This window comes from Eschrichtius robustus, chromosome 3 (genome assembly GCF_028021215.1).
Source record: "Eschrichtius robustus isolate mEscRob2 chromosome 3, mEscRob2.pri, whole genome shotgun sequence".
Lineage (NCBI taxonomy): Eukaryota > Metazoa > Chordata > Mammalia > Artiodactyla > Eschrichtiidae > Eschrichtius > Eschrichtius robustus.
This window is the reverse complement of record NC_090826.1, coordinates 14,885,197-14,908,523: the sequence shown is the minus strand read 5'-3', so window position 1 is coordinate 14,908,523 and position 23,327 is coordinate 14,885,197. Positions and strand designations below refer to the sequence as shown.

The 23,327-nt window shown below is 41.6% G+C and overlaps 1 protein-coding gene and 1 long non-coding RNA gene across 8 annotated transcripts in view; one reads left to right on the top strand and one right to left on the bottom strand.

Annotated features, from left to right (window-relative positions):
* Positions 1 to 935: 935 nt before the first annotated feature.
* LOC137760863 (uncharacterized) lies at positions 936 to 3,405 on the bottom strand. The gene is made up of 3 exons (XR_011073375.1): positions 3,289 to 3,405; positions 2,171 to 2,255; positions 936 to 1,830 (listed from the first exon to the last, which is right to left on the bottom strand). It is a non-coding gene; the product is annotated as an uncharacterized lncRNA (long non-coding RNA).
* Positions 3,406 to 3,549: 144 nt separating this feature from the next.
* UBR4 (ubiquitin protein ligase E3 component n-recognin 4) overlaps positions 3,550 to 23,327 on the top strand; it is a 126,233-nt gene continuing 106,455 nt past the window's right edge. For all 7 annotated transcript variants that reach the window (XM_068539035.1, XM_068539034.1, XM_068539030.1 and 4 more), the window contains exons 1-15: positions 3,550 to 3,780; positions 10,528 to 10,625; positions 11,857 to 11,960; positions 12,742 to 12,871; positions 12,985 to 13,124; positions 13,631 to 13,733; positions 13,851 to 13,992; positions 14,152 to 14,276; positions 17,026 to 17,150; positions 17,763 to 17,822; positions 17,923 to 18,113; positions 21,194 to 21,293; positions 21,429 to 21,566; positions 22,058 to 22,175; positions 23,051 to 23,238. In XM_068539035.1, the coding sequence (XP_068395136.1) occupies positions 3,605 to 3,780; positions 10,528 to 10,625; positions 11,857 to 11,960; positions 12,742 to 12,871; positions 12,985 to 13,124; positions 13,631 to 13,733; positions 13,851 to 13,992; positions 14,152 to 14,276; positions 17,026 to 17,150; positions 17,763 to 17,822; positions 17,923 to 18,113; positions 21,194 to 21,293; positions 21,429 to 21,566; positions 22,058 to 22,175; positions 23,051 to 23,238 (1,938 nt within the window). In that variant the 5' untranslated portion in view covers positions 3,550 to 3,604. The remainder of the gene's footprint in view (positions 3,781 to 10,527; positions 10,626 to 11,856; positions 11,961 to 12,741; positions 12,872 to 12,984; positions 13,125 to 13,630; positions 13,734 to 13,850; positions 13,993 to 14,151; positions 14,277 to 17,025; positions 17,151 to 17,762; positions 17,823 to 17,922; positions 18,114 to 21,193; positions 21,294 to 21,428; positions 21,567 to 22,057; positions 22,176 to 23,050; positions 23,239 to 23,327) is intronic.

The following is a 23,327-nucleotide window of genomic DNA, read 5'->3' as shown; positions in this document are numbered from 1 at the left end:
TTTGCCTTTTTTACTCTCTTTCGTACAGCTGCAGCAGATGGAGGGGGATGAAGGAGAGCAGGGTCATTTGATCTTTTATTATTTTCTGAAGCCTCTCCAAGAGAACCTTTGCAGATCAATTTTGCCCTTTGGGTAAAATAAATGTCCCAAGAGCCACTATAAAATGCTTGGTCTCCAGCCTTCTCCTTAGGGTTCTTTCTGTATCTTGTAATATGGGGATAGTTACTGTGTTACGGAAAGTTTTTTTTGCCCTTTCATCTTTCATCTTTTTTGTTTAAGGAAACTGCTGTTTTATTAACCCCTGATATAAGACACTAAAGGAAAATCCCTACTGTTATCACTGAAGCCATGTTTTCCTCCAAGACTGGCCTTGACTTGACTGAATTTTATTTCTAATGTAACATAGCTCTTTTCTTACGAAGAGTCTAGATTGATCACCAGGTACCAATTTATTTATCAGCATTACACCGGGAATAAAAGGCGCTCCTCCAAACCATGGGGGAGAATTTCAGGGCTTTCAGGATTTTCAAAACGTCTCCACAGTTCTTGTGAACATTTTTTGATTTGGGTGGACTGTGTGCCACAGGGCCTGGAGCTTGAAGTCATCCACCAAGAACTCACACACAAGAGGGCCCTCCAGGCACGCATACCTTTGCTTAAGTCAAACTGCTTTTCCCTCTTTGATCTGGAACCCAGATCATTTTTTATCGGCAAAAATATAGACATTATCCTGTGGATAAAAGTTCACATTCTTTCAGTTCAGAGTAATGATTGTAAACTTGATCAAAGAACTCGGGAGGAGGATGGATGCACAGAGCAAGCAATCAGTTTTTTTTTTTTTTCATTTCATTCAAGTTGATATTACAGTAGTACATCATTATACCACATAGTAAGAGCATTGTTGTAAAGAATATTAAATAAGTAGCACTCAGCAAAACAAGACAATAAGGCAAGGCTAGGATTTGGAGTTTAGGAGAGTTAATATTTCCTAAATTGAAGTTAGAGAAGTCCAGGAAATTGATAATTCTTAGGATAGTCTTATAGGAATGTGTGCCTTTAAGAAGTTTTTTTTAAAAAATTCTTTTCCATTATGTTTTATTACAGGATATTGAATATAGTTCCCTGTGCTATACAGACCTTGTTGTTCATCCATTCTATATATAATCGTTTGCATCTGCTAATTCCATCCCTCTCCCATACATCCTCCCCCTTGGCAACCACAGATCTGTTCTCTATGTCTGTGAGTCTGTTTCTACTTTGTGGATAAGTTCATTTATGTAATATTTTAGATTCCACATATAAGTGATATCATATGGTATTTGGCTTTCTTTTTGACTTCCTTCACTTAGTATGATAATCTCTCAGTCCATCCATGTTGCTGCAAATGGCATTATTTCATTCTTTTTTATGGCTGAGTAGTATTCCATTGTATAAAGAAGTTTTATTATTATTATTTTCAATTTTATTTATTTATTTATTTTTGGTTGTGTTGGGTCTCCGTTGCTGCATGCTGGCTTTCTCTAGTTGTGTCGAGTGGGGGCTACTCTTCGTTGCGGTGAGTGGGCTTCTCATTGTGGTGGCTTCTCTTGTTGTGGAGCATGGGCTCTAGGTGCGTGGGCTTCAGTAGCTGTGGCTCGCGGGCTCAGTAGTTGTGGCTCACAGGCTCTAGAGCACAGGCTCAGTAGTTGTGGCGCACGGGCTTAGTTGCTCCACGGCATGTGGGATCTTCCTGGACCAGGGCTTGAACCCATGTCCCCTGCATTGGCAGGTGGATTCTTAACCACTGCGCCTGCCAATGCAGGGGACACTTCCTTCTTTATAGGGAAGTTCCTATAAAGAAGTTTTTAACAAAGAATTAGAAAATATAAAGAACAACCAAACAGAATTGAAGAATACAATAACTGAAATGAAAAATACGCTAGAAGGAGTCAATAGTAGACTAAATGAGGCAGAAGAACGGATCAGTGAGCTGGAAGACAGAGCAGTGGAAATCACTGCCGCTGAAGAGAAAAATGAAAAAAGACTGAAAACAAATGACGACAGTTTAAGAGACCTCTGGGACAACACCAAGTGTGCTAATGTTTGCCTTATAGGGGTCCCAGGAGGAGAAGAGAGAGAGAAAGGGCCTGAGAAAATATTTGAAGAGATAATAGCTGAAAAGGTCCCTAACCTGGGAAAGGAAACAGTCACCCAAGTCCAGGAAGTGCAGAGAGTCCCATACAGGATTAAGCCACAGAGGAACACACCAAGACACACTGTAACCAAAATGGCAAAAATTAAAGAGAGAATATTAAAAGCAACAAATAACATATAAGGGAACTCCCATAAGGCTATCAGCTGATTTTTCAGCAGAAACTCTGCAGGCCAGAAGGGAGTGGCACAATACTTAAAAGTAATGAAGGAGAAAAACCTATGACTAAGCATACTCTACCCAGCAAGGTCCTCATTCAGAATTTTTTTTCTTTTTTTCAGGATTTTATTTTATTTTCTCCAGGCCTTATTGAGATATAGACCCACAGCACTGGGTAAATGTAAGGTGTACAGCATAATGATTTGACTTAAAATCATCAAAAAGGGATTATCACAATAAGTTTAGTGGACATCCATCGTCTCATATAGATACAAAATGAAAGAAAAAATATGTGTTTTTCCTTGTGATGAGAACTCTTAGGATTTATTCTCGTAAGAACTTTCATATATAACATACAGCAGTGTTAACTATATTTATCATTCTGAACTGATTCGGATTTGATGGAGAAATCAAAAGCTTTACAGACAAGCAAAAGCTAAAAGAATTCAGCACCATCACATCAAACCAGCTTTACAAAAAATGCTAAAGGAACTTCTCTAGGCGGAAAAGAAAAGGCCACAACCAGAAACAAGAAAATTACCGGATGAAAAGTTTACATTCTTTCTTTGCTAGTAGAAAAAGGGGGGAATGGAACGTTACCTGGCAAATAGCAAAAAGCGATGCAAACACGAGCTGGTAACATTACTAATGATGGTAATCAAAACATAAAAGGGATTTCAGCGCGAAGAAAGGACTGGTGATTACAATAATAGCGAGAGGTGGTGTGAGAAGGAGAAAGAGTTTTGCAAACTGAAGCGCTATACTTTAACTGTTGGGAGTGGGGGGTGGTCATCAGGGAAGTGAAGCAGGTGAGCGTGATTATGCTTCCACAGCCTCTTCTCGTCCTTAGCTTTCTTGAGCCGGGGCCATTATATTCGCCGATGCAGGTCTACTTCGCTGCCTTGGTCTAGTCAACTGAAACCAATTCCCAAACTCACCTCTCCGGAGTGCCCGAAAGCCACAGACCTCCCACCTTCGGGAACGACTCCCAGCCCGCTAGCGCGAAGCTTAACGCTCCCGCCCTCACCCGAAGGACTACGTCCTGCGCAGGCGCATCCCCTCGTTCTCGTCCCCACGCCGCGTCACGCTCCCCCTGCGAGAGCAGAGGGAGGCTGTCCTCGCGCGCTGCGTATTTTGCCTGGCGACTGCGTCGCGCAGTCTGACGCACCGATTGCGTCACTTCCGCCCCCTCCCGTGAGGAGGCGCTGGGCAGGTGGCAAGCCCCCGGAGGGAGCCGCAGTAGTACGACGGAAGATGGCGACGAGCGGCGGCGAAGAGGCGGCGGCTGCGGCGCCGGCGCCCGGAGCCCCGGCAACGGAGGCAGACACGACCCCGGGCTGGGAGGTGGCGGTGCGGCCCTTGCTATCCGCGTCCTATTCCGCCTTCGAGATGAAGGAGTTGCCGCAGCTGGTGGCCTCAGTCATCGAGAGGTACCGGGCGGCGTCCCCGGTCGGGCGGGAGCCGGGAGGGGGAGGGGAGGTCGTGCCAGAGGATCTGGACCCGCTGCCCGGCTATCTGCTGAGGCTCTGGGACCGCGGCCCTGGCCCCGGCTTCGGGGCTCCCCGGCCCTGGGAGACGAAGGCTTGTCTGGTGTTCTTCCGCCAACCCGGGTAAATCCTGTGCCTCAATTTCCCTCACGAGCAGAACTTTTGAGGACACCCTCTCGGGAGGGCGTGGCCGGGCTGGTTTCGGAGTAATTTTGAGATGCATCGACCTCGTAGGGGAATGTTCCCAGGGCTGCCCCCATGTTAAGGTCAAAGCGCTGATGAGTTTGCATTTCTCGTCCGCGCTCATCCCCCTAGCCTGGGCCCTTGCGGAGCCCGGGGTTTAAATTGGAGAGCTACCACATAATTTAATAACGGTCTCCCTGGTGCTGTAAACTACTTGGGGGCACGTGCTGTTTCTGTGACTGAAGCCACTAGTTATCATTGATGACTTTCTTTTCAGGTTGCACTTATGGTGTATTGCTATCGTAACGGTCTTTGATTAAAAACATTTCAGTGTTATTCTGAGAGGTCATTTTCCCACTGGAACCGTATACTCGCCCTCTCTCTCAATAAAATATCTTTAGTTATCAACGGGACTGTTTATTGGTTTGCTGTTACATGAATTTTTCTTTCTGAGATTCTTAGATTGTGAGAATTGTGTGCATACAAGGCCAGTGATATCACGGTGCCTGCCTTTTCCTGTCTTACCTTGCTCAGAGCAGTCTTTCATTAGTTTAATGGTACACCTGCCTTTAAAGCCAGTCTCACTTTCATTTTTCTAGCCAAACCTGACTTCAGCAACTTTCTGCAATTGCTAACTGGGTCATTTTAGCTTCATGCCAACAAGAGTATACCTACATGTTATCCAGAAGGTTAGAAATTGCCATTTATTACTCAAGGGAGGCCCATGGTTTGACACATTGTCTATTATAGTGTTTATTGTTAGGTTTGTGATACTTTGGATGAGGTTTAAAAAATAAATTAGAATAAAATAATGGTTTGGTTTGGGAAGTTCACAGTTAACTTTACAGATGGATTTTCCTATCTAATTATTAAGCCAAGAAGGTTCAGAAGATGTAAACAAATATCAAAGATACTGCTCTCAAATTATGTAGTCTCTTTATAACTGTTTTAAACATTTGGATTAGTGGTATTTTTCCCGAATTACACTTGTCGTGTTACTTAGAGTGGTCAGTGTTCCACTTTTTAGAACATTTGCTTTTATGTTTTTATGGACATGAGCTGAGTAGGTAATAAAGACATTTGTTGACACCCTGGCCCATACATCCAGTATTAAGGGCCCAGGCCTTTTAAACTGTAATAGTTAAGCAACTGCCTCCAACCTGTGGTAGGAACCAAAACCAGATATGTCAAGGTACGTTTGAATTTTGCCAAATAAGTGATAGTGGCCCCTCTTGCACTCTGTATAGCTAAGATAATCAAGGGTTGCCTGCGTTTATAGACACTAATAAGACCTCTTTTCATGGTTTGGAAAAGAAATCCAAACTGATGGCTGTTTAGTAACACATATTTTTATTGGAAGGCAAGATCCTTGAAGTCTCTGTTCTGGTTTTTGTGGCTCAGTCAACTTTGGAAAGCCTGTTATGTGTCCGCTTCAGGCTCTCTGAGAGCAGTATGATCTGAAGGTTGTGCTTACTGTCTGAGAGGTCATTTTCCCACAGAAACAGTTTTCTCTCTCTCTCTCCCTCCCTCCTTCCCTCCCTCCCGCTCTCAATAAAATATTTTCAGACTCTTGCAAATGGGACTGTTTATTGGTTTGCTGTTACATGGTTCTGTAATTTCCAGAAGAAATTTCCAGAAGAAATATCTGGCTTACAAGTTCTTTACAGTTAGAACAACTGAACATATCAAGTGTTCAGTTTGGTGTAGAGCAGAGGTCAGCACATTTTTTCTGTAAAGGATCAGAGTAAGTTTAACTTGCAGGCCATACGGTGTGTACACTAGTCATCTCCGCCATTGTATGGCGAAAGCAGCCATACACATTACATAAATAAATGGGTGTGGCTGTGTTCCAGAATCTTATTTATGGGCACAAATGTGAATTTCATATGATACTTACATGTCACAAAATGTTCTTCTGATTTTTTTTTTTTTCCAGCCATAAAGACACATGTAAAAACCATTCTTAAATATGGGCTGAACAGAGATAGGTGACTGGCTGGATTTGACCTGCAGGCCAACCCCTGGTTTAGAGCACAAAAATTAATACCCTTCTATCAGTATTCTGTTTCTCAAAAGTTTTATTTGCTTTTTCAAAAAAAAAAAAAAAAAAAGGGTGTCAGAATTGTGGAATTATTTCTTGAACATCAAGTTATGGCCACTGAGTATAGAACCAGGTCAGAGCCAGCACTGTACAGATGCTGTGGCGTGCTTCGCTTTGCAGGTAATCAAAGGTTTAGGTGCCTCGGCTGCTACTTTACCTCTGTTGTTGCCGCTCCCAGACAGTCCCGTGTTTCTTTCTGTGGTTATGCCTTCCATGCTTTTCTTCCTTCCCTCCAGGGACCTTCTGTTTTTCTGTTGCAGTCTGCTACTCTCTGCTTCCCTTTTCTTTTTCAACTCTTTTTTTTTTTTTTTTTCTTTTTGATGTCCTGGCTCCATCATGTCAGCTCTTAACTTCCTGTCCGGTGGCCTGCTCATCCATTGAATTCCTCCCTTTTTGACCTTTGGGGACGATGACACATGCCCTGAGAGACTCCTCCGCCATTCTACTTTCTGCCTCTATTCTTTCATACTTTTATAGTTGGAATTGACCTTTGGGTTTGAAGAAAAGGTAGAAGAAATAATTCCTAGATCCAGACCCTGTTGTTTTTTTTTTGGCTGCCCCGCGAGGCTTGCAGGATCTTAGTTCCCCAACCAGGGATTGAACCCGGGCTCTTGGCAGTGAAAGTGCAAAGTACTAACCACTGGACTGCCAGGGAATTCCCTGGACCCTGTTTGTTAAGTTTGACTTTGTAACCAAACTGAAACAAAGGAGGGATTAGCATGGATAAATTGGGAAGCATACTCTCAAAAGTGTCCTTAGATTTTTAAAGGAGAAAGATACCTGAGTTTACTTAAAGGGGACTTCATCTTCATTTCTGCTGCTTGTTGGTAGCATGTCTTTTAGTAGTAAAGATTGAAAATCTTTTAAACACCATTACTTTTCTAGACCAGAAATGAAGCTAGAACTAGCTTAATGGAGCACATGCCATATGTGCTTAATTGCTTAAAGTGTAGTTGCTGAATGTAGCCTTATATACTACCCAATACAGAATTCCTTTTTTTTTTTTTTAATATTTATTTATTTATTTGGCTGGGTCTTAGTTGTGGCACGGCGCACCAGATCTTTTTAGTTGCGGCACAGCGCACCGGATCTTTTTAGTTGCCACATGCAGGATCTAGTTCCCCGACCAGGGATCTAACCCGGGCCCCCTGCATTGGGAGCGCGGAGTCTTACCCACTGGACCACCAGGGAAGTCCCCAGAATTCCTTTCTTAACTCTGTGCAGGATATGTTGGTGAGAATGGTTCTCACTGAATAATTTGACTGAGTCTTTGTAGATTAAAAAAAAAGAAAAAAAAGCCTTTTTCCCCTGAGCCAGTCCTTCCTAGGCTGTCCTGCCTTTCCTAGTGATAAGCCTCCTTGAGTCCCTGCCTCCCAGCTATTTGATAAAATTTAGGCTGAGGAGACCTACTTGGGAAGGCAGAAGCTGTTACAACATCCCCATTAGATAATGCACAGTCATTTTCTAAAAATCTCTTAAGGGAGAAAGGGGTGTACTAGTGCCATCATCAGCTGAGTTCGTGATTGACCTACAGAAAGAAAGCCTGCCACCAAATATAAGTGTATATAGTTAGTTGTGAGATTAGGTAATGTTTCCATGTCTCAGTATTACATTCCCTGCAGGTTTGTGGAGAGTGTGAGGGATGTATGTGAAAACTTTCAGTTCTTTGGTTAACATGTATTAAGTACTCTGTGACACATAGCAGATGGTCAATAAACATATATTTTTTAAATGAATATAACTCATTAATGTATTTGTTATGCTTGTTTCATGATTCTAAGTATCTTGAAACAAGCATAATAGATTCTATACTTGGGAGTTTATGATTCTGATGAGGAGAAAGGGCTTTGTGGAGTTTCCACAGTTTACAACAAAGATATGAATAGTAATCTAAGAGGGAGAAGGAAGGTGAATCCTTAGTCTTTTATTTTGCCCCATCAGATTTTTCACCTCTTCCTAGAAAAACCCGGATAGTTCCAGACCCTGGCCAGTTCTTTTATACTTACATGTCAAATTGGACTTCCCTGACCAAATTGGACTTCTGCTTAGCTGCTGTTTCCCTTTATGCTCTGCATTGCATTTATTTTGTGTGGAATAAAGCCACTTCAGATTCCTTGTCTTTTCAGCAGTGTTTGAGGCTCTGTGATACTTCTGTTGCAGAGTTTGTTAGGTGAAGCAGACCTTTGAGGAAAATAGCTTGACTGCCTAGAGGAGAGATATTTTTACCTTGAAATTTCCTTATTTTTCTTCCTGTCATATTTGCCTTCAATTTCTGCATTCTTCCCCTTCCTACCTAACGTCTTGCCCTTTGTTCCATTTTTCCATTTCTTTGCCTCCTTTGGTGACTTGGTGTCTGTCAGGTTCTTGGGAAATGAGGGTGGGGTAAGGAATCGAGGCGGCACATCTTCATCAGGGACTCAAACACACTTGTTTCTTTAGAATCAAGAGATAACAACATTGTCCTTTGGGCCACATGTCCACCTGCCTACTCTCCCCTTTAAGTCTTTTTTTTTTTTTTAAAGAAGGCACTCTGATATATTTTCTTTTTCTTTTTCTTTTTTTGGCCGCAACGTGCGGCATGCGGGATCCCAGTTCCCTGACCAGGGATCTCACCCTCGCCCCCTGCATTGGAAGGGTGGAGTCTTAACCACTGGACCGCCAGGGAAGTGCCCCACCTTTAAGTCTTTTTAAAACTAATTTCCCTAGGTTTATCCTTACTTGTCCTAAGCAAATCGTAAGTTGAGCCTCAAGACTGCTCCATTTTTTTCTATTGCCAATGTCCATCTTCCCCCAAAGTGCGTTCTTTGTTCTTGATTGGAATAAAGCAGTTGTGTATTTCTAGGGCAGGAAGTAGGGTTTGTTAAATCATAATAGGGCAGCAGTGAACCAGGCAATTAAATGTGTTTACTCCTATATTTTGGATATATTTTGTTATCTGAATGGGAATGAAAGCAGCAGAATAAGTTCGTTCTTTGGGTAGGCAGTTTTTCTCTTAGTTTTGGTAAACATGTTCAGTTGAAAAATGTGGGGGTAAGCAGCTCTGAAACTTTGAAATAAAGCAGAGAAGGTAAATACTTAGTAAAATGGATCAGATTACAGGGTGGGGAAACCTTAGAACAATGAATGCATAAGTGTAAGGATGGGAGTGAAGGAACAGCTATTCATAGGAGGTGGAAGCAGGGGGTTGGGGACTTCTCTGCTGAATGTGATGTGACCCTCACCAGTGTGATGGCCCCTGAAGCTTTGAGTGTTGCTTGATGTTTTAAGGTTTTTGTTTCCTTCTTTTTGTCCATCTGACAACTAGGGAGAAATGATCCTTGATGGGCAGGGAGGTACTTGCACATCATAGGTGCTCCATCAGTATTTTTTCTTGGTGAAGGAGTTATTCCAAGATAAGGAACTGATCTTTGATAAACACCCGTTTATCCTTGATAAATCTCCAAATAGCAAAGTGTTTGCAGTGCCAGACTCTTAAGTGTTGTTTGAGGTGATTCATCACTCACAATGGCACCTTCCAAATGTTGAGCTTGTCTTTTTGGCTCCTGTGTTGATTTGGCAAGTGGATAGAGTGCTGACTCTGTTTACGTTTCCCTTCCTAGGCTGATAGTTCTGTTGGAGAATTAACTTACTGAGGAAACTGTTTAGCCACATTGCTCTCCTCTTTCCATTTAATAAGACATTTTAGTGTTTTCTTTGCCTTCTTGTTCCATGGGTTGCAATTAGCATCTGATTTGATAAAGAGAATGACATAAATGTATCCAGTTTTTAGACCTAGTTGGGCTCCAGATTTTCACTGAAGAGGCCATTTTCTCAGGTAAAGATAAGGGATGTGGTTAATAATCACTTTGTTGTGATCTAGCTGTATCCTGTGGGTGTGGGGAGGGGGATGGAGGACTCTGATACCTAAAGAATTTTGGATTTTATCACCCATCAGATGATTTCTTCCCTTGAGTTGTTGATTCTTTTTAAGTTACTGCATTATGGACTGGCCTTGTTTGGTCTTCAGAATGTGTTACTATAGTCTGTATTCCCACTAACAGTATTTTGAGTGCCCTGCTTTACCCCTCCTTTGGCCAGCTCATGGCATTATTAGCTTTGTCTTTGCCAGTCAGTAATACAGGACAAGATGGTATCCTGTTGTGTATTTACTTGTATTTAATTCTAAGTGAGTTTAAAAGTGTTTCCTGTTTATTAGCCTTTGCCACTTACTAAGCCTGGTACTTTGAACAAGGTACTTAGTTTTAACTCTCTAAGCTTCACTTTCTCAACTTGGATATAGGGATGATAACAGTGCCTACCAAGTAGGATTGCTACAAGGATTAAGTCAGGTAATGCCTGTAAAGGGGTAGGGTATCTGGCATATAGTAAGCACTAAGTAAATGTTGGCTGAATTATTTTCTTTGCAGTGAATCAGAAATCCTGCACCACGAGAAGCAGTATGAGCCATTCTACTCATCTTTTGTTGCACTTTCCACACACTATATCACAACAGTTTGTAGCCTCAGTAAGTATTCTATTCTTGTCATTCCCTTTTAAGGGCTCATGAATAGGGAAACTGTGTGTCCTCTTGTTACGGTGTCTGAACAAGTTGTTAATGAAGTCTGTATTTTCGTTGTAACCTGTTCACTCAAGAGTGGAGACAACTGTCAGTATGATAAGGCTCTGGAAGTTCCTTTACCGAGGCCAACCAAAAGGGATTAAAAAAACTATTTGGTTTGGACATCTATTTCATAACCATTAAGTTAACCTTCCTTGCCTTTTTAATCAAGAGCATTTTATTGATTTTACACATGTAATTATTAGTGTGCTAATTTTAGGGGGCAGAGTGGGTGGGATTGGGGGGTTAGGTGGGCACTGACCTGGGGTTAGCAGCCACTAACCAAGGCTCTATTCCTTATTTGGTTTTGGTGAGAAATTAAATTCTGCTTTTGTGTTCTCTGGTATGTGACTGGATTTCAACTTCAGTTCCCCATCTTTTAAACTTTTCTACCCCCAAACGTGACCAAGCCCTTTCTTTCCACTCTTTCTGAAATTTTGCATTTTCACTTTTCTTTCCAATCTTAACGCATATAGTTCTGAAGAATTTGAATTATTTTACTTAAATAGTTTGCTAAGCAAGCAAAGTGAAAGGAAGTTACAGGGTTGCTGAGTAATCTTTCGGTGTCTAGTGCTGTTTATTATAGGCATTGGCTACCACTGTAAGAATCACTTTTAGATTGGAGAAGCTTTGAGTAGGAAGCGCGTTGCAAAAAGGGAAAGGAGAGGTAGTGTAGTCTACTGGGTAAGAGCATGAACTTTAGAGCCAGACTTCCTGGATTTAACTCCAGCTTCGTGACTTTGGTCAAGTCATTTAACCTGTCTATGGTTTAATTTCCTTATCTGTTAAAAAAAAAAAAAGAAAGGAAGGGGGGTAACAATATTATCTACCCCATAGAATTGGTTTAGGGATTAAGTGGGTTAATATATTTGAAGTGCTTGGTACTTACTGTGATGTATTTCCTATTATAATTATCTTAATTTTTAGTAAATATAAATTGATCTAGAAGCAGTTGATGCTTATCAATGCCAAAATGCCTTTGTTTGCCTGTAGGGTTGTTGGTTCTAAATAATTATTCTCTTAGAATGATATTGGGAATGTTGGACGTACAGAGCTCAATACTTATTTGGTTTATTGACTGTGAGGCTGAAGTGAGTTATAGCAGTCTGAAGTTAAGTAAAGTTTATTCCTTTCTCAGTTCCCCGGAACCAACTTCAGTCTGTGGCAGCAGCCTGTAAAGTCCTGATTGAGTTTTCTCTCCTGCGTCTGGAGAATCCAGATGAGGCTTGTGCTGTGTCCCAGGTAAGAGTGATGGGCCCATTTCTGGCCCTTATTTTGTGGTAGGCTTGTGACTGACAAGTGGAATGATGGAGAAGGGATGGCATAGAGCAGGGGTTGGTAAACTTTTTCTGTAATAGGCCACATAGTAGATAATTTGCCAACCATCCAGTCCCTGTTACAGCTGATCTCTGCCTTTTAAACTCTGCCTTTGTAGTGTGAAAGCAGCCACAGACAATACGTAAGTGGATGAGCATAGCTGTGGTCCAGTCAACTTTATTTACAAAAATAGGCAGTGAGCTGAACTGGGGCTATGGTTTACCAACCCCTGTTATAGAGGGCTGCAGAGGCTTTTTCAAGGATTGCAAAGATATGCCTGTGGGGGCCAGGCAAGTGACGTAAAGTGAGTCAAGTATGCTGGCTGAGAAGGGTGCATGACCCAGCTATAAAGGGGCCAATCACTGTTTGGCTCCAGCTGACTGTTGCCGTACAGGAATGGCAACAGAGTTGCTCTGTCTTGTAAATTATTGAGAGACAGGAAATCTGGATTTGTATGTTAAATCTTCCATATTTTAAAAAGTTGGCCATAACTTCAAATTAAAACAACAACAACAACAACACTGAGAACGGTAAGACAAGCCTGCAAGCAGATACGGTCTGAGGACCATCAGGTTGTGAGCTCTGCTTTACTGTTTTTCCTAATTTGCAGTTCTTGGTATGAACCTAAATTTGGCCCTTTGCCAGCTAGAAGTCCCTAAAGAATAGACTCTTCTAAAAGGCATATTTGAATTTTTTTTTCTTCCAGAAACACTTGATTCTCCTCATCAAGGGCCTGTGCACTGGCTGTAGCCGATTAGACAGAACTGAAATTATCACATTTACAGCAATGATGAAATCGGCCAAGCTGCCACAAACAGTGAAGACACTGTCAGATGGTGAGTGTTCCTTCACCAGACTTGGTTTCTTGGCCAGTCCTCTGGCCAGCTATTTCCTCTTTTGCCTTCTAGTGGCACTCCCCTCATCCCTCTCTTGCTTTTATATTTTGTAGTGGAAGATCAGAAAGAGCTGGCTGCACCAGTAAGCCCAGAGCTGAAGCAGAAGGAGGTCCAGATGAATTTTTTGAACCAGCTGACATCAGTTTTTAACCCTAGAACTGTAGCGTCATCACCCGTAGGTCCACAGACTCCGGTGAGTTACTTCAGCCAAATGGCCTCATCCTGTGGGGTTTGTTAAGATGATAATACTAGGAAAAATAGCTAACAAATGTATTTTACATTTGTGATATAAAATGATGTACCTGCCTTTGGTACAAAGCTGAAGAATACAAACCAAAAATAAGTAACACCCCAATTCCTTCTGTTCACAGTTATTACTATTTTGAGGACCATTCTTCCAACATTTCTCAATGCAAGTAGACAAAGAGCATGTACTCCTTTCTGTAAAAGGCATCACTCTATACTAGTGAGAGAATGTATATATTATAAAGCTATATATTTTCCCCCTCCTCTTGGAAAAATGACTTGTATTTTCCCCAACATTAGAGAGGAATTTCCCCCTCATTAACTGGGGGGTCTGAAGAGTATCTGTGGAGCAGCTGTTTAGTTTGGATGGTTGATTCTATTCTGAACTTGAGGACAGCAATCAACAGATGATAGTATCTTGATGGGCCTTTCACATCCTTTGTTTCTCTTCAGGCGGAAGGAGAAAATGATGAGCAGTCATCCACAGATCAAGCCTCTGCTATCAAAACCAAGAATGTGTTCATAGCTCAGAATGTGGCTAGTCTTCAGGAGCTTGGTAAGACTCTTAATTGTCATCAGAAAGGTGGTTTCTCTGCTTTCAGAAATTCCTTAAGTGGAAGAAAATCAAGCAGCAGAGGCCTGTTTGTAAGGTTGAGCTTTTTCGTTAATTCAGGTGGCTCAGAGAAGCTGCTGCGTGTGTGTTTGAACCTGCCCTATTTCCTACGCTACATCAATCGGTTTCAAGATGCAGTGTTGGCCAATTCCTTCTTCATCATGCCTGCAACAGTAGCAGATGCCACTGCTGTTCGTAATGGGTAAGGTGCTCCAGGGCGCATATGCTTTGCGTTTTAATGCTGCTCTCAAAAAGAGAGAAACTGGTTAATTTTTATGGCATGCCGACTTTCTTTAACTATCAGATTATAGAAGCAGGTGACTCAAAGAGACACTTTTGTTAATCTTCTCTTATATTCCAGTTTTCATTCACTGGTGATTGATGTAACCATGGCATTGGATACCCTTTCTCTACCTGTGTTGGAACCTCTCAATCCTTCTCGTTTGCAAGATGTGACAGTCCTCAGCCTAAGTTGTTTGTATGCAGGTGAGCACTTGTTATATCTGATCTCATGTTCTCAGCCAAGGACAGTTACACTTTCTGGAAACCATGAGATCCTTCTGAGTACTCTCTCCCCCTTTACTTAGACCCTTCTCCCAAGGATCATCTAATATCTCACCTAGATGAAATGAGGTCTCAATGGGAATCTTGTAAATTCGCTTATTGTTCAACTGCTGCCATTGTGTTATGTGGATATTTGATTTCATAGTGTGTGCACATGGTAAGTGTCTGCTGTTTGAAAGCAAAATTCCAAGTGCTTTTGGGATATTGAGATGAGCAGTATGTAATCCCTGCCCTCAAGGAGCCTATACTCGAGCAATGGAGGATAGATAGGACCACAGAGTGTAATATAAAACAGGAGATGATAAAGGCGATAAGAGAAGTATAGAATATTATGGGCACACAGAGAAGGGAGAATTGAGTCTTGCTGTGGGAGCAGATTTGAGGAAGGATTCATAGAACAGGAGGTATCTGTTTATATTGATAAATGCAACGACTGTTATTCTTCATGCTGCCGCAAAATCCTCTCCCTTCCTGTTGATTATGCTGCCTTGGAAGTGGGGCCTGACAGCTGGTGTTTACTCTCTTTTAAGTTATTGTTACAGTGACTTTTTAACCCAAATCACTGATCCTTGATTCTAAATACCATAGTCCTGGTATGTCTTGGGAGGCATAACAATTTCCAACGTTTACTGGGTTCTGTGAGTGAGGGTATGAACAGTCTTGGAAACCTGACCTCGGGAGCACCAAGAAATTGCTGAAGTTAATCATCTCCGTACATTCTTTGAATGGCTTTATTGTAAACATCTGTGTGTAAACAGGAATGTAAAGATAAACGCGCTTTCAATTGGGGAAGGCAGTATTCACAAAGGAGTTCTGTTGATGTGTCTTGCAGGGCAGGTAGGATTTCAGTTTGGCTATCCCTAGGCAGAGGCAAAAGCAGGACCAAGAGTATCCTGGAATTTGGGGGAACATTGTGTGTGTGTGTGTGTGTGTGTGTGTGTGTGAGTTTAGTGGGTGTTGGACAGCTGGAAAGAAAGTACAACCCAATCACAGAGGGCTTAGAAATGCAGTCTAAGTCATTTGGACCATATCCTGTAGGCAGTAGAGACCATTAAAGATTTTGAAGTGTGCTATGATCTGAGCTATACTTTAGGAGCACATTGAAGCAGTAGTACCAGGCTGGAAGATCTGCTAGGAGGAATTTGTGGTCATTTGGGCAAGACAGGTGAAGGGCCTGAGCGAGAGCTGCAGCAGTGGGAATGGAAAGCTAAGGCAGCATGTGAGCAGGCGCTCTCTCCAAGCCCATTTCCAGTGTTTATTCCTAGTTCTCTATCTTTGATATTTGCATTTTTAAATTTGGGGTTTATTAATTTCAATTTTCAGGGAATTTCTTGAATATCACATGGATCTCAGTGTACTTAGTTGATAAGGATTAAAGAGTCCTTAAAAATTCTTAGCTGTTAAGGGAGTTCCCTGGCGGTCCAGCGGTTAGGACTCTGCACTCTCACTGCTGAGGGCGCCTGTTCAATCCCTGGTCGGGGAACTAAGATCCCGCATAAAAATTCTTAGTTGTTTAGAGAGCCCAGATTTGGTTTGTTATTGAAATTTGATCACTTGGGATTTGATTTAAAGAAAGGGATTTGGCCTTGATGTCTTTGAGAAATACTAAGTGTGGGATTGTTTTTTTTCCATCATCTTAAAAATTTTAAAAATATTTTAAAATTAATAATTTCATTTTTAAAGCAGTTTTAGGTTTGCAGAAAAATTGAGCAGATTGTACAGAGTTCCCATATACTCTCTCTCCGTTATATACAGTTTCCCTTATTATTAACAATTGCATTAATAGGATACATTTGTTGTAATTGATGAACCAATATTGATACATTATCGTTAACTGAAGTCCATAGTTTACTATGTTAGGGTTCCTTTTTTGTGTTGTACAGTTCTGTGGGTTTTGACAAATGCATAATGTCATGTAACCATCATCATTGTGTCATACAGAATATTTTCACTGCCCTACAAATTCCCTGTGTTCCACCTAGTGGTCCTTCTCCCCTACCCCTAACGCCAGTCCCTAGAATCCACTGATCTTTTACTGTCTCCATAGTTACCTTTTCCAGAATGTCATAGTTAGAATCAACTACATAGTATGTAGCCTTTTCAGACTGGCTTCTTTTGCCTGCAGGGGGTGGGGGGTTTCAGGACCCCCTGTGGATACGAAACTCCACGGATGCTCAAAGTCCCTTGTATAAAATGGTGTAGTACAGTCAGCCTCAGCATCTGCAGATTCGGCATCCACCGATCCCACCAGCTGCATCTCCAGATGCGGAACTGGGGATGTGGAGGGCCAGCTGCATGCATTTAAGGGTCCTCTGTGTCTTTTTGTGGCTTGGTAGCTCATCTCTTTATTGATGAATAATATTCCTTGTATCGATATACCACACCTTGTTCATTGATTCACCTATCAAAGGACATCTTGATTGCTTCCATTTGTTGGCAGTTATGACTAAAGCTACAATAAATATTTGTGTACAGGTTTTTGTGTGGATGGAAGTTTTCAGCTCATTTGGGTAAATACATAGGAGTGCGATTGTTGGATTGTATGGTAACACTGTGTTTAGTCTTGCCCTTATGGAATTTACTTTCAGTAATCAAATCATGGAATTGCTTGTAGGTGGGTTGTGTTTTTGTGTTTCAGTTTCTTGGAATGTGTGTATCTTTTCTTTTTCAGGTGTGAGTGTGGCAACTTGCATGGCCATCCTTCATGTGGGTAGTGCTCAGCAAGTGCGGACAGGGTCCACGAGCTCCAAAGAAGACGACTATGAGAGTGACGCAGCTACAATTGTCCAAAAATGTGTAAGCTACGCCTCTGGGGACACGGAACCTTGATTATTCACATGAGGGAATATGGCCAGTTCCACTTTCTTTCTTTTTAGAGGGAAGGACATGGAGTACTCTCCATACCTCTTCCCCTTGGGTAGTAGGTCTAAGAGGTAGGCCTTTAGCTTGTTTATTTGGCAGATTGGTTGGCTCTGCAGGAAACACTGCAACTTTGTGGTGGCAATGGACTTTGTGAAAGATGAGTCATTCAATCAGCAAATATATGTAAGGGCTTACTGTACTGTGTCAGTGTACTTTCAGTGGAGGCATACGATAGACACAAGACAGCTTCAGATAGTGATAAGTGGATTGGATGAACAAATGTGATAGAAAGTGATCTGATGTGGTCCTGGGTGTGTTGCTTTAGATTAGGTGGAGGGGACGCCTCTGAGAAGGTGACATGTGAGCTGAATGAAAAGACAGAGTCAACATCTTATGGAGGTCAAGGAAAGTGTGATGGAATTCTATCATTGGAAGTGGCTTGAGGATATTGATGTCTTCAAGCTAAATTGCTTTGGGTAGGATTTAGCATTTGTAATGAACTATGTCACCTTGCTCAGACTTTTGTGTATGTTTGATATTGGACAGCTCGAAATCTATGACATGATTGGACAAGCAATCAGCAATTCCCGCCGGGCTGGTGGTGAGGTAAGAAGTCTCTGCTATATTCCTGTCTTATATCTAGTCTGTAAGGTACGTAGCCTGTAAGATCTCTGTTTATATATATTTTTTGTGCCTTTTTCAATAGCACTATCAGAACTTCCAATTGCTGGGTGCCTGGTGTTTGTTAAACAGCCTTTTCCTCATATTGAACCTCAGTCCTACTGCCTTGGCTGATAAGGGGAAAGAGAAAGATCCGCTGGCTGCTCTCCGGGTCAGAGACATCCTTTCTCGTACAAAGGAGGGAGTGGGCTCTCCAAAGCTGGGGCCTGGAAAAGGGTATGTGTCCCCTTGACTGCTGCTCAGGTTTTGTTTTCCTGCCATTTTATATTGATGGGGAGCTAGTGTAACAACTCTCATCTCCACAGCAATAGAAAAATTTGCCTCCATCCAGTTGAATGTAACTACTAAGAGGATGATCATAGTTTACTATCTCTACATCATAGCTGTATGATTTTGGGTAAATCACTCATTCTCTCCAATCTTGTTTCCTTCTCTGTAAGAGGGAGGAAATATCTGTGTAATACATATTTTAGGAATTCTGTGAGGTTCAAATCAGAAAAAAAATGCTTCTATTTTGTAAAATGGGCTTGTTTGACTTGGAGTTGGTTACTCACTTGTGTGTTTAACCTGTAAAGTGAGGATTCTGTCAGGTCCTCCTGGCTTCCTGAAACATTTACTACTGTTTTGATGAAGTCTGGACAGAAACCCTTGCTTGCCAGGAAAGAAGTTAGAGATGTGACTTCTGTGTTGTTCAAGGTTTTATTTTCTAAGCCTAGGCATTTCTGGATTTTATTTATTTTTTCAGTCCCTACCATGTACCACTAGTCTCTATCCAGCCATTGAGGATAGAGCACTAATCAAAGCAATCTCCTTGCCTTTATAGAGTTTATTTTCTAACTGGAGCAACAGTGAACAAACATACTAGTAAGTTCATAATAGATTATCATATATGAGTGTTGTGAAGAAAAATAATCCAGAACAAGGAGTTAGGGAGTGTCAGGGGCTAGTATTTTAGTTAGCACGGTCAGGAAAGGGCTCTGAGAACAAGGTGTAGAAGTGAAGTGACAGATGAGCCATGCAAATATTTGGGGTAGAATTGTTCAGGTTTTGAGGTGGAAGTATGACTGGCATTTTTAAGGCTCAGCAAGGTCAGTATGTCTAGAATAGAGAAATCGAGGTGGGAGAGTGGTAGAAAATTCTGTCAGAGAGGTAGCCAGGGCCAGATCACTTAGGGCCAAGTGTAATCTGTAGGTGTTAGAGGGTTTGTGAGAGGGGAGTGACGTGATCTGAATTATTAGTGACTGGAGAACCCAGCTGTTCTATGGAGAATACACTGCAGGATCGTAAGACAAGGGGGAGAGAGAACAGTTAGGAGGCTCAAGCCTTACTCCGCACAAGCGATGAGGGGACTCGGAGTGGGTGGTAGTAAAGGCAGGGAGAAGAGGTCATGTCGGGATGTTTTGAAGGTACAGCTGACAGGATTTGCTGGTGGCTTGGAGGTTGAGTGTGAAAAATACGACATCAGAATTTTGTGGCATGAGTACCTGGGTTGTGTAATTTACTGAGATAGGGCACACCAGTTTATGAGTAGATTGGATGGCAGGAAGTCGAAGAAATGAATTTAATCTGGGCCATGCTGCTTTTGAGAGGACTGGCAGATCTTTCTGTGAGATGTTGAGTAGGCACTTGTGTATGTGAGTCTGGAGTTCAAGGAGGAAGTCGCATTCTGGACCTCATTCAGCAAATTATTCACTACTTTCTCTGTTCCAGGCTCTGTGTTAGTTCTGGAATGCTGTGATGAATAAAAAAAAATAGACACATTCCGAAGAGACAAGAAGTTATTCATGCAAATACATGTCAAATTGTATCTAGAGAGTATTATAATAGGGGCTTTTGACCTGGTTAGAGAAATCAAGGCAGGCTTCCCTGAGGAAGTGTTACTGAGCTGAAATCTGAAATAGACATTAGGGTGGTAGGAAGTAGACACTAAGCAAAATAGGGAGGTAATCATGTTCCAGAGAGAACAGTAGTTTGTGATTTTTGAGCATCTGCATGCTTGGCATTGTAAAGGGAAATGGGAGAATGCCAAAAGGTATATCCTTAGAAGTAGCAGAAACATTTGAAAAATGGCTGTAGTGTCTTGAGACTTAAAAGAATGCAAATACATTGTGTAGGTTGCAAACCATACGAAAGGAAAAAAATTGCCTGAAATTCTACCACCCCAATTGGTAAACGTTCTTCCAGACATTTTTCTGTGCTCATATGTTAAATGTACATGTTTATGAAAATAGGATCACTGTTACAAAATATCGTAGACATGTTTACAGTCTACGATACGATTATAGATTCTATGTTTTTAATGACTGATGGTATTCTACTGTATAAATACACTATAGTTAACTAATTAACTTATTGAACACTTATTTAGTGTGCTCCAAATTTCTTGTTTTGATAAACTGTGCTTTGATAAACCTTCTAAAACATAAATCTTTGTGAACTTGTTCAGTTATCCCCTTGGGGTAAATTTCTAGAAGTATAATTGTTAGGACAAAGGATATACTTACTTAAAAATTTGAAATTTTTGCTAAACTGCTCTAATATGCATTCCTAGCTGTTGTGTGTGCAAATGCCTCTTCCCCAGGTCCTGTTTGACAGTGGGAGTCATTAATCTTCATGTTTGCTAATCTTAGAGGAGAAAGATATTACTGTATTGCTCTTATTTGTATTTCATTGGTAACTAGTGTGATTGTGATCATTTTCACACTGTCTATATCCTTTGCCCCAGTTTTCTCTTTGGTATTTGTCCTTTCTTCTTATTGATTTACATGAGCTCATTGTATATTAGATATACTAACCCTTTGTCGTGTGGTCATTTGGACAGAAAGAGAAAGTTTTACTCAGATTTAATGTAAACCTTTGTTTTTATTCTCTTTGGTTTGTGTCCAGATATTTTGTAAAAGTTGCTGATTTTTAACCTTTTCTTCTCAAAAGAACGACTTTTTAAAAATTCAACCAACATTTAAATGTTAGTGTCTTCACATGACCCAATAGCTTTGAATTGATAGTTTAAATTCCAAAATTTCATGGATTTGGAAGAATTTCTTCTAGTCTTGAAGTTCTTAACCTGAAGCCTGTGGATCCTTAGGCAGTGTGTAGATGGGCTTCAGGGAGGTTGTGAGCTTCTGAAATTATATGCAAATTTTATGTGTTTTTGCAATTTTTTTTTTTTCTCCCTGGGGAAAGGTCCATAGATTCTGAAGTGGGTGTAGGACCTCAAAATGGCAAGATCCGTGGTTTCCGAGATTGTAATTTGTTGTGAGTTGTTAACGTTTGTGTTTCCTTTTTGCTTTGTGTAGGCATCAGGGATTTGGGGTGCTCTCAGTCATATTGGCAAACCATGCCGTCAAGCTGTTGACATCTCTCTTTCAAGACCTGCAGGTGGAGGCTCTGCACAAGGTGAGGGCTTGTCTTCCGAACCAGCGTATTGACTGTTGGCTCCCCTTCTGGCTAAGCTCGCTTGAGCCATCAGATCAGGTGGTTATTTCCTGCCGAGTCCTGACATTAATTCTCTTTTCATGTTGTTACCTTCAGGGTTGGGAGGCAGATGGCCCCCCTGCTGTCCTGAGCATTATGGCCCAGAGTACCTCCATACAGAGGATTCAACGGTTGATAGACTCTGTCCCACTGACAAACCTGCTGTTGACATTACTCTCAACTTCCTACAGAAAGGTGGGTGGGGTCATGCCATTGATAATTTGGAAGATCTTCTTATATAACCTCCTCAAAATGAATGAGACTGAAAAAAAAAAAAATGAATGAGACTGACTGTATGCCATGATCTTTATAAAGTCATAATTTGTGGTAATGGTTTTGAAGATGAGAAAAACTCTTAAATGGTTTCAAACATTTGAATTAGTTATTGATTATCAGCACTGTGGTCCATATGGCTACTTGGTGATTTGTGACAATTGGCATGCTGAAGCAAAAACATGGAGGACACTATGGAAACATTCCTTTTTCAGTTCTTGTCCACATCTCTGGTTTTGGAGTGCTTCTATAGGATAAGGCTATGAGAGTCCTGGAGGGAGCTATTAGGAGAAATACTTCTTGGATTTAGAGAAAAGAAGACACGGAAACAACTTTTCATGTGGCAAATGGGACGAGGTAGGATGGCTCCATTTTTGTGATCATCAATTACAGAAACCTCGCTATTTTCCTAGGCATGTGTCCTGCAGCGTCAGAGGAAGGGCTCCATGAGCAGCGATGCCAGCGCCTCTACTGACTCAAACACCTACTATGAGGATGATTTCAGCAGCACGGAGGAGGACAGCAGCCAAGGTAGACGCCCCTCTTTGCTCTCCCAGGGGATAAGCTACAGATTGCAGCAGGAAGTGTCCCTAGGAGCTTCCTGTAGCTTCCTAGTCACTGTTTGCTTTCACCTGCCCGGCATGGATCTTGACTGCATGTGCACTTAAAGGCGACATGTTATTCAAGAGTAAGCGGAGCTGTTGAAGATGAGTGATTAAAACTGCCGTCAGCAAAGCCCAGATTGCTTTTCGTTCCTTTCCCTCTGCAATCAGAATACATCTCAGCTGTTCATATGTCTTTTTGTGCTGACTCATTTTGGGAACTCTGCTCTGAGCTTTCCCAGTGAAACTCAAAAGGAAGGCTGTATGTGAGGTGTTGGGTTTGGCTGACGTCATAGATGTGTGGCTTGGGGAAGCATAGAGAAAGCAATGCCAGACTGCTGTGGTGAGCAACAGGGCAACACTAACATTCCCTCCTGCCTTGGTTTGGAGAGGGATTGAATAAGATAAATATCTCAGGTTCTTTCTAAGCAGGTTTGTGGGAGCAATGTGCAGAATTGCCAAAGGTACGATTCTTATCTGGGGGCTTATAGTTGGTAGACAAGTAAAACTCTGCTACTGAGAATGTTTGGCTTGCCGGTGAAATAAAATGAGGTGGTTTCTCTTCCTCCATTGGGTTCCTTTAAAAAAAATACTGGTTTTATTGAGGTATAATTTACATACAATAAAATACTCCCATTTTGCATATACATTTAGATGAGTTTTGACAAGTTTATGCAGCAGTGTAACTACCACCATGATCTGCAAACCTTGTGTTCCTTTTGACTCAGGCACTTTTACAAAGCAGATGTACTAAAAATTTTTTAAAAACGTGTTATTTTTGTTACTTTTCTCTTTCCCTGTTAGATGATGACAGTGAGCCTATTCTGGGGCAGTGGTTTGAAGAGACCATCTCCCCCAGTAAAGAGAAAGTGGCACCTCCGCCTCCTCCCCCACCCCCTCCGCTGGAGAGCTCACCTCGAGTTAAAAGCCCCAGTAAGCAGGCCTCTGGTGAGAAGGGCAACATTTTGGCTAGTCGCAAAGATCCTGAGTTGGTAAGAGTGGATTTCTGAGGTTAAGGGGGAGGGAGAAATGGGGAGAAGGGGTGTGAAAATCAGATCATTTGAACAAAAACATTTTGTAG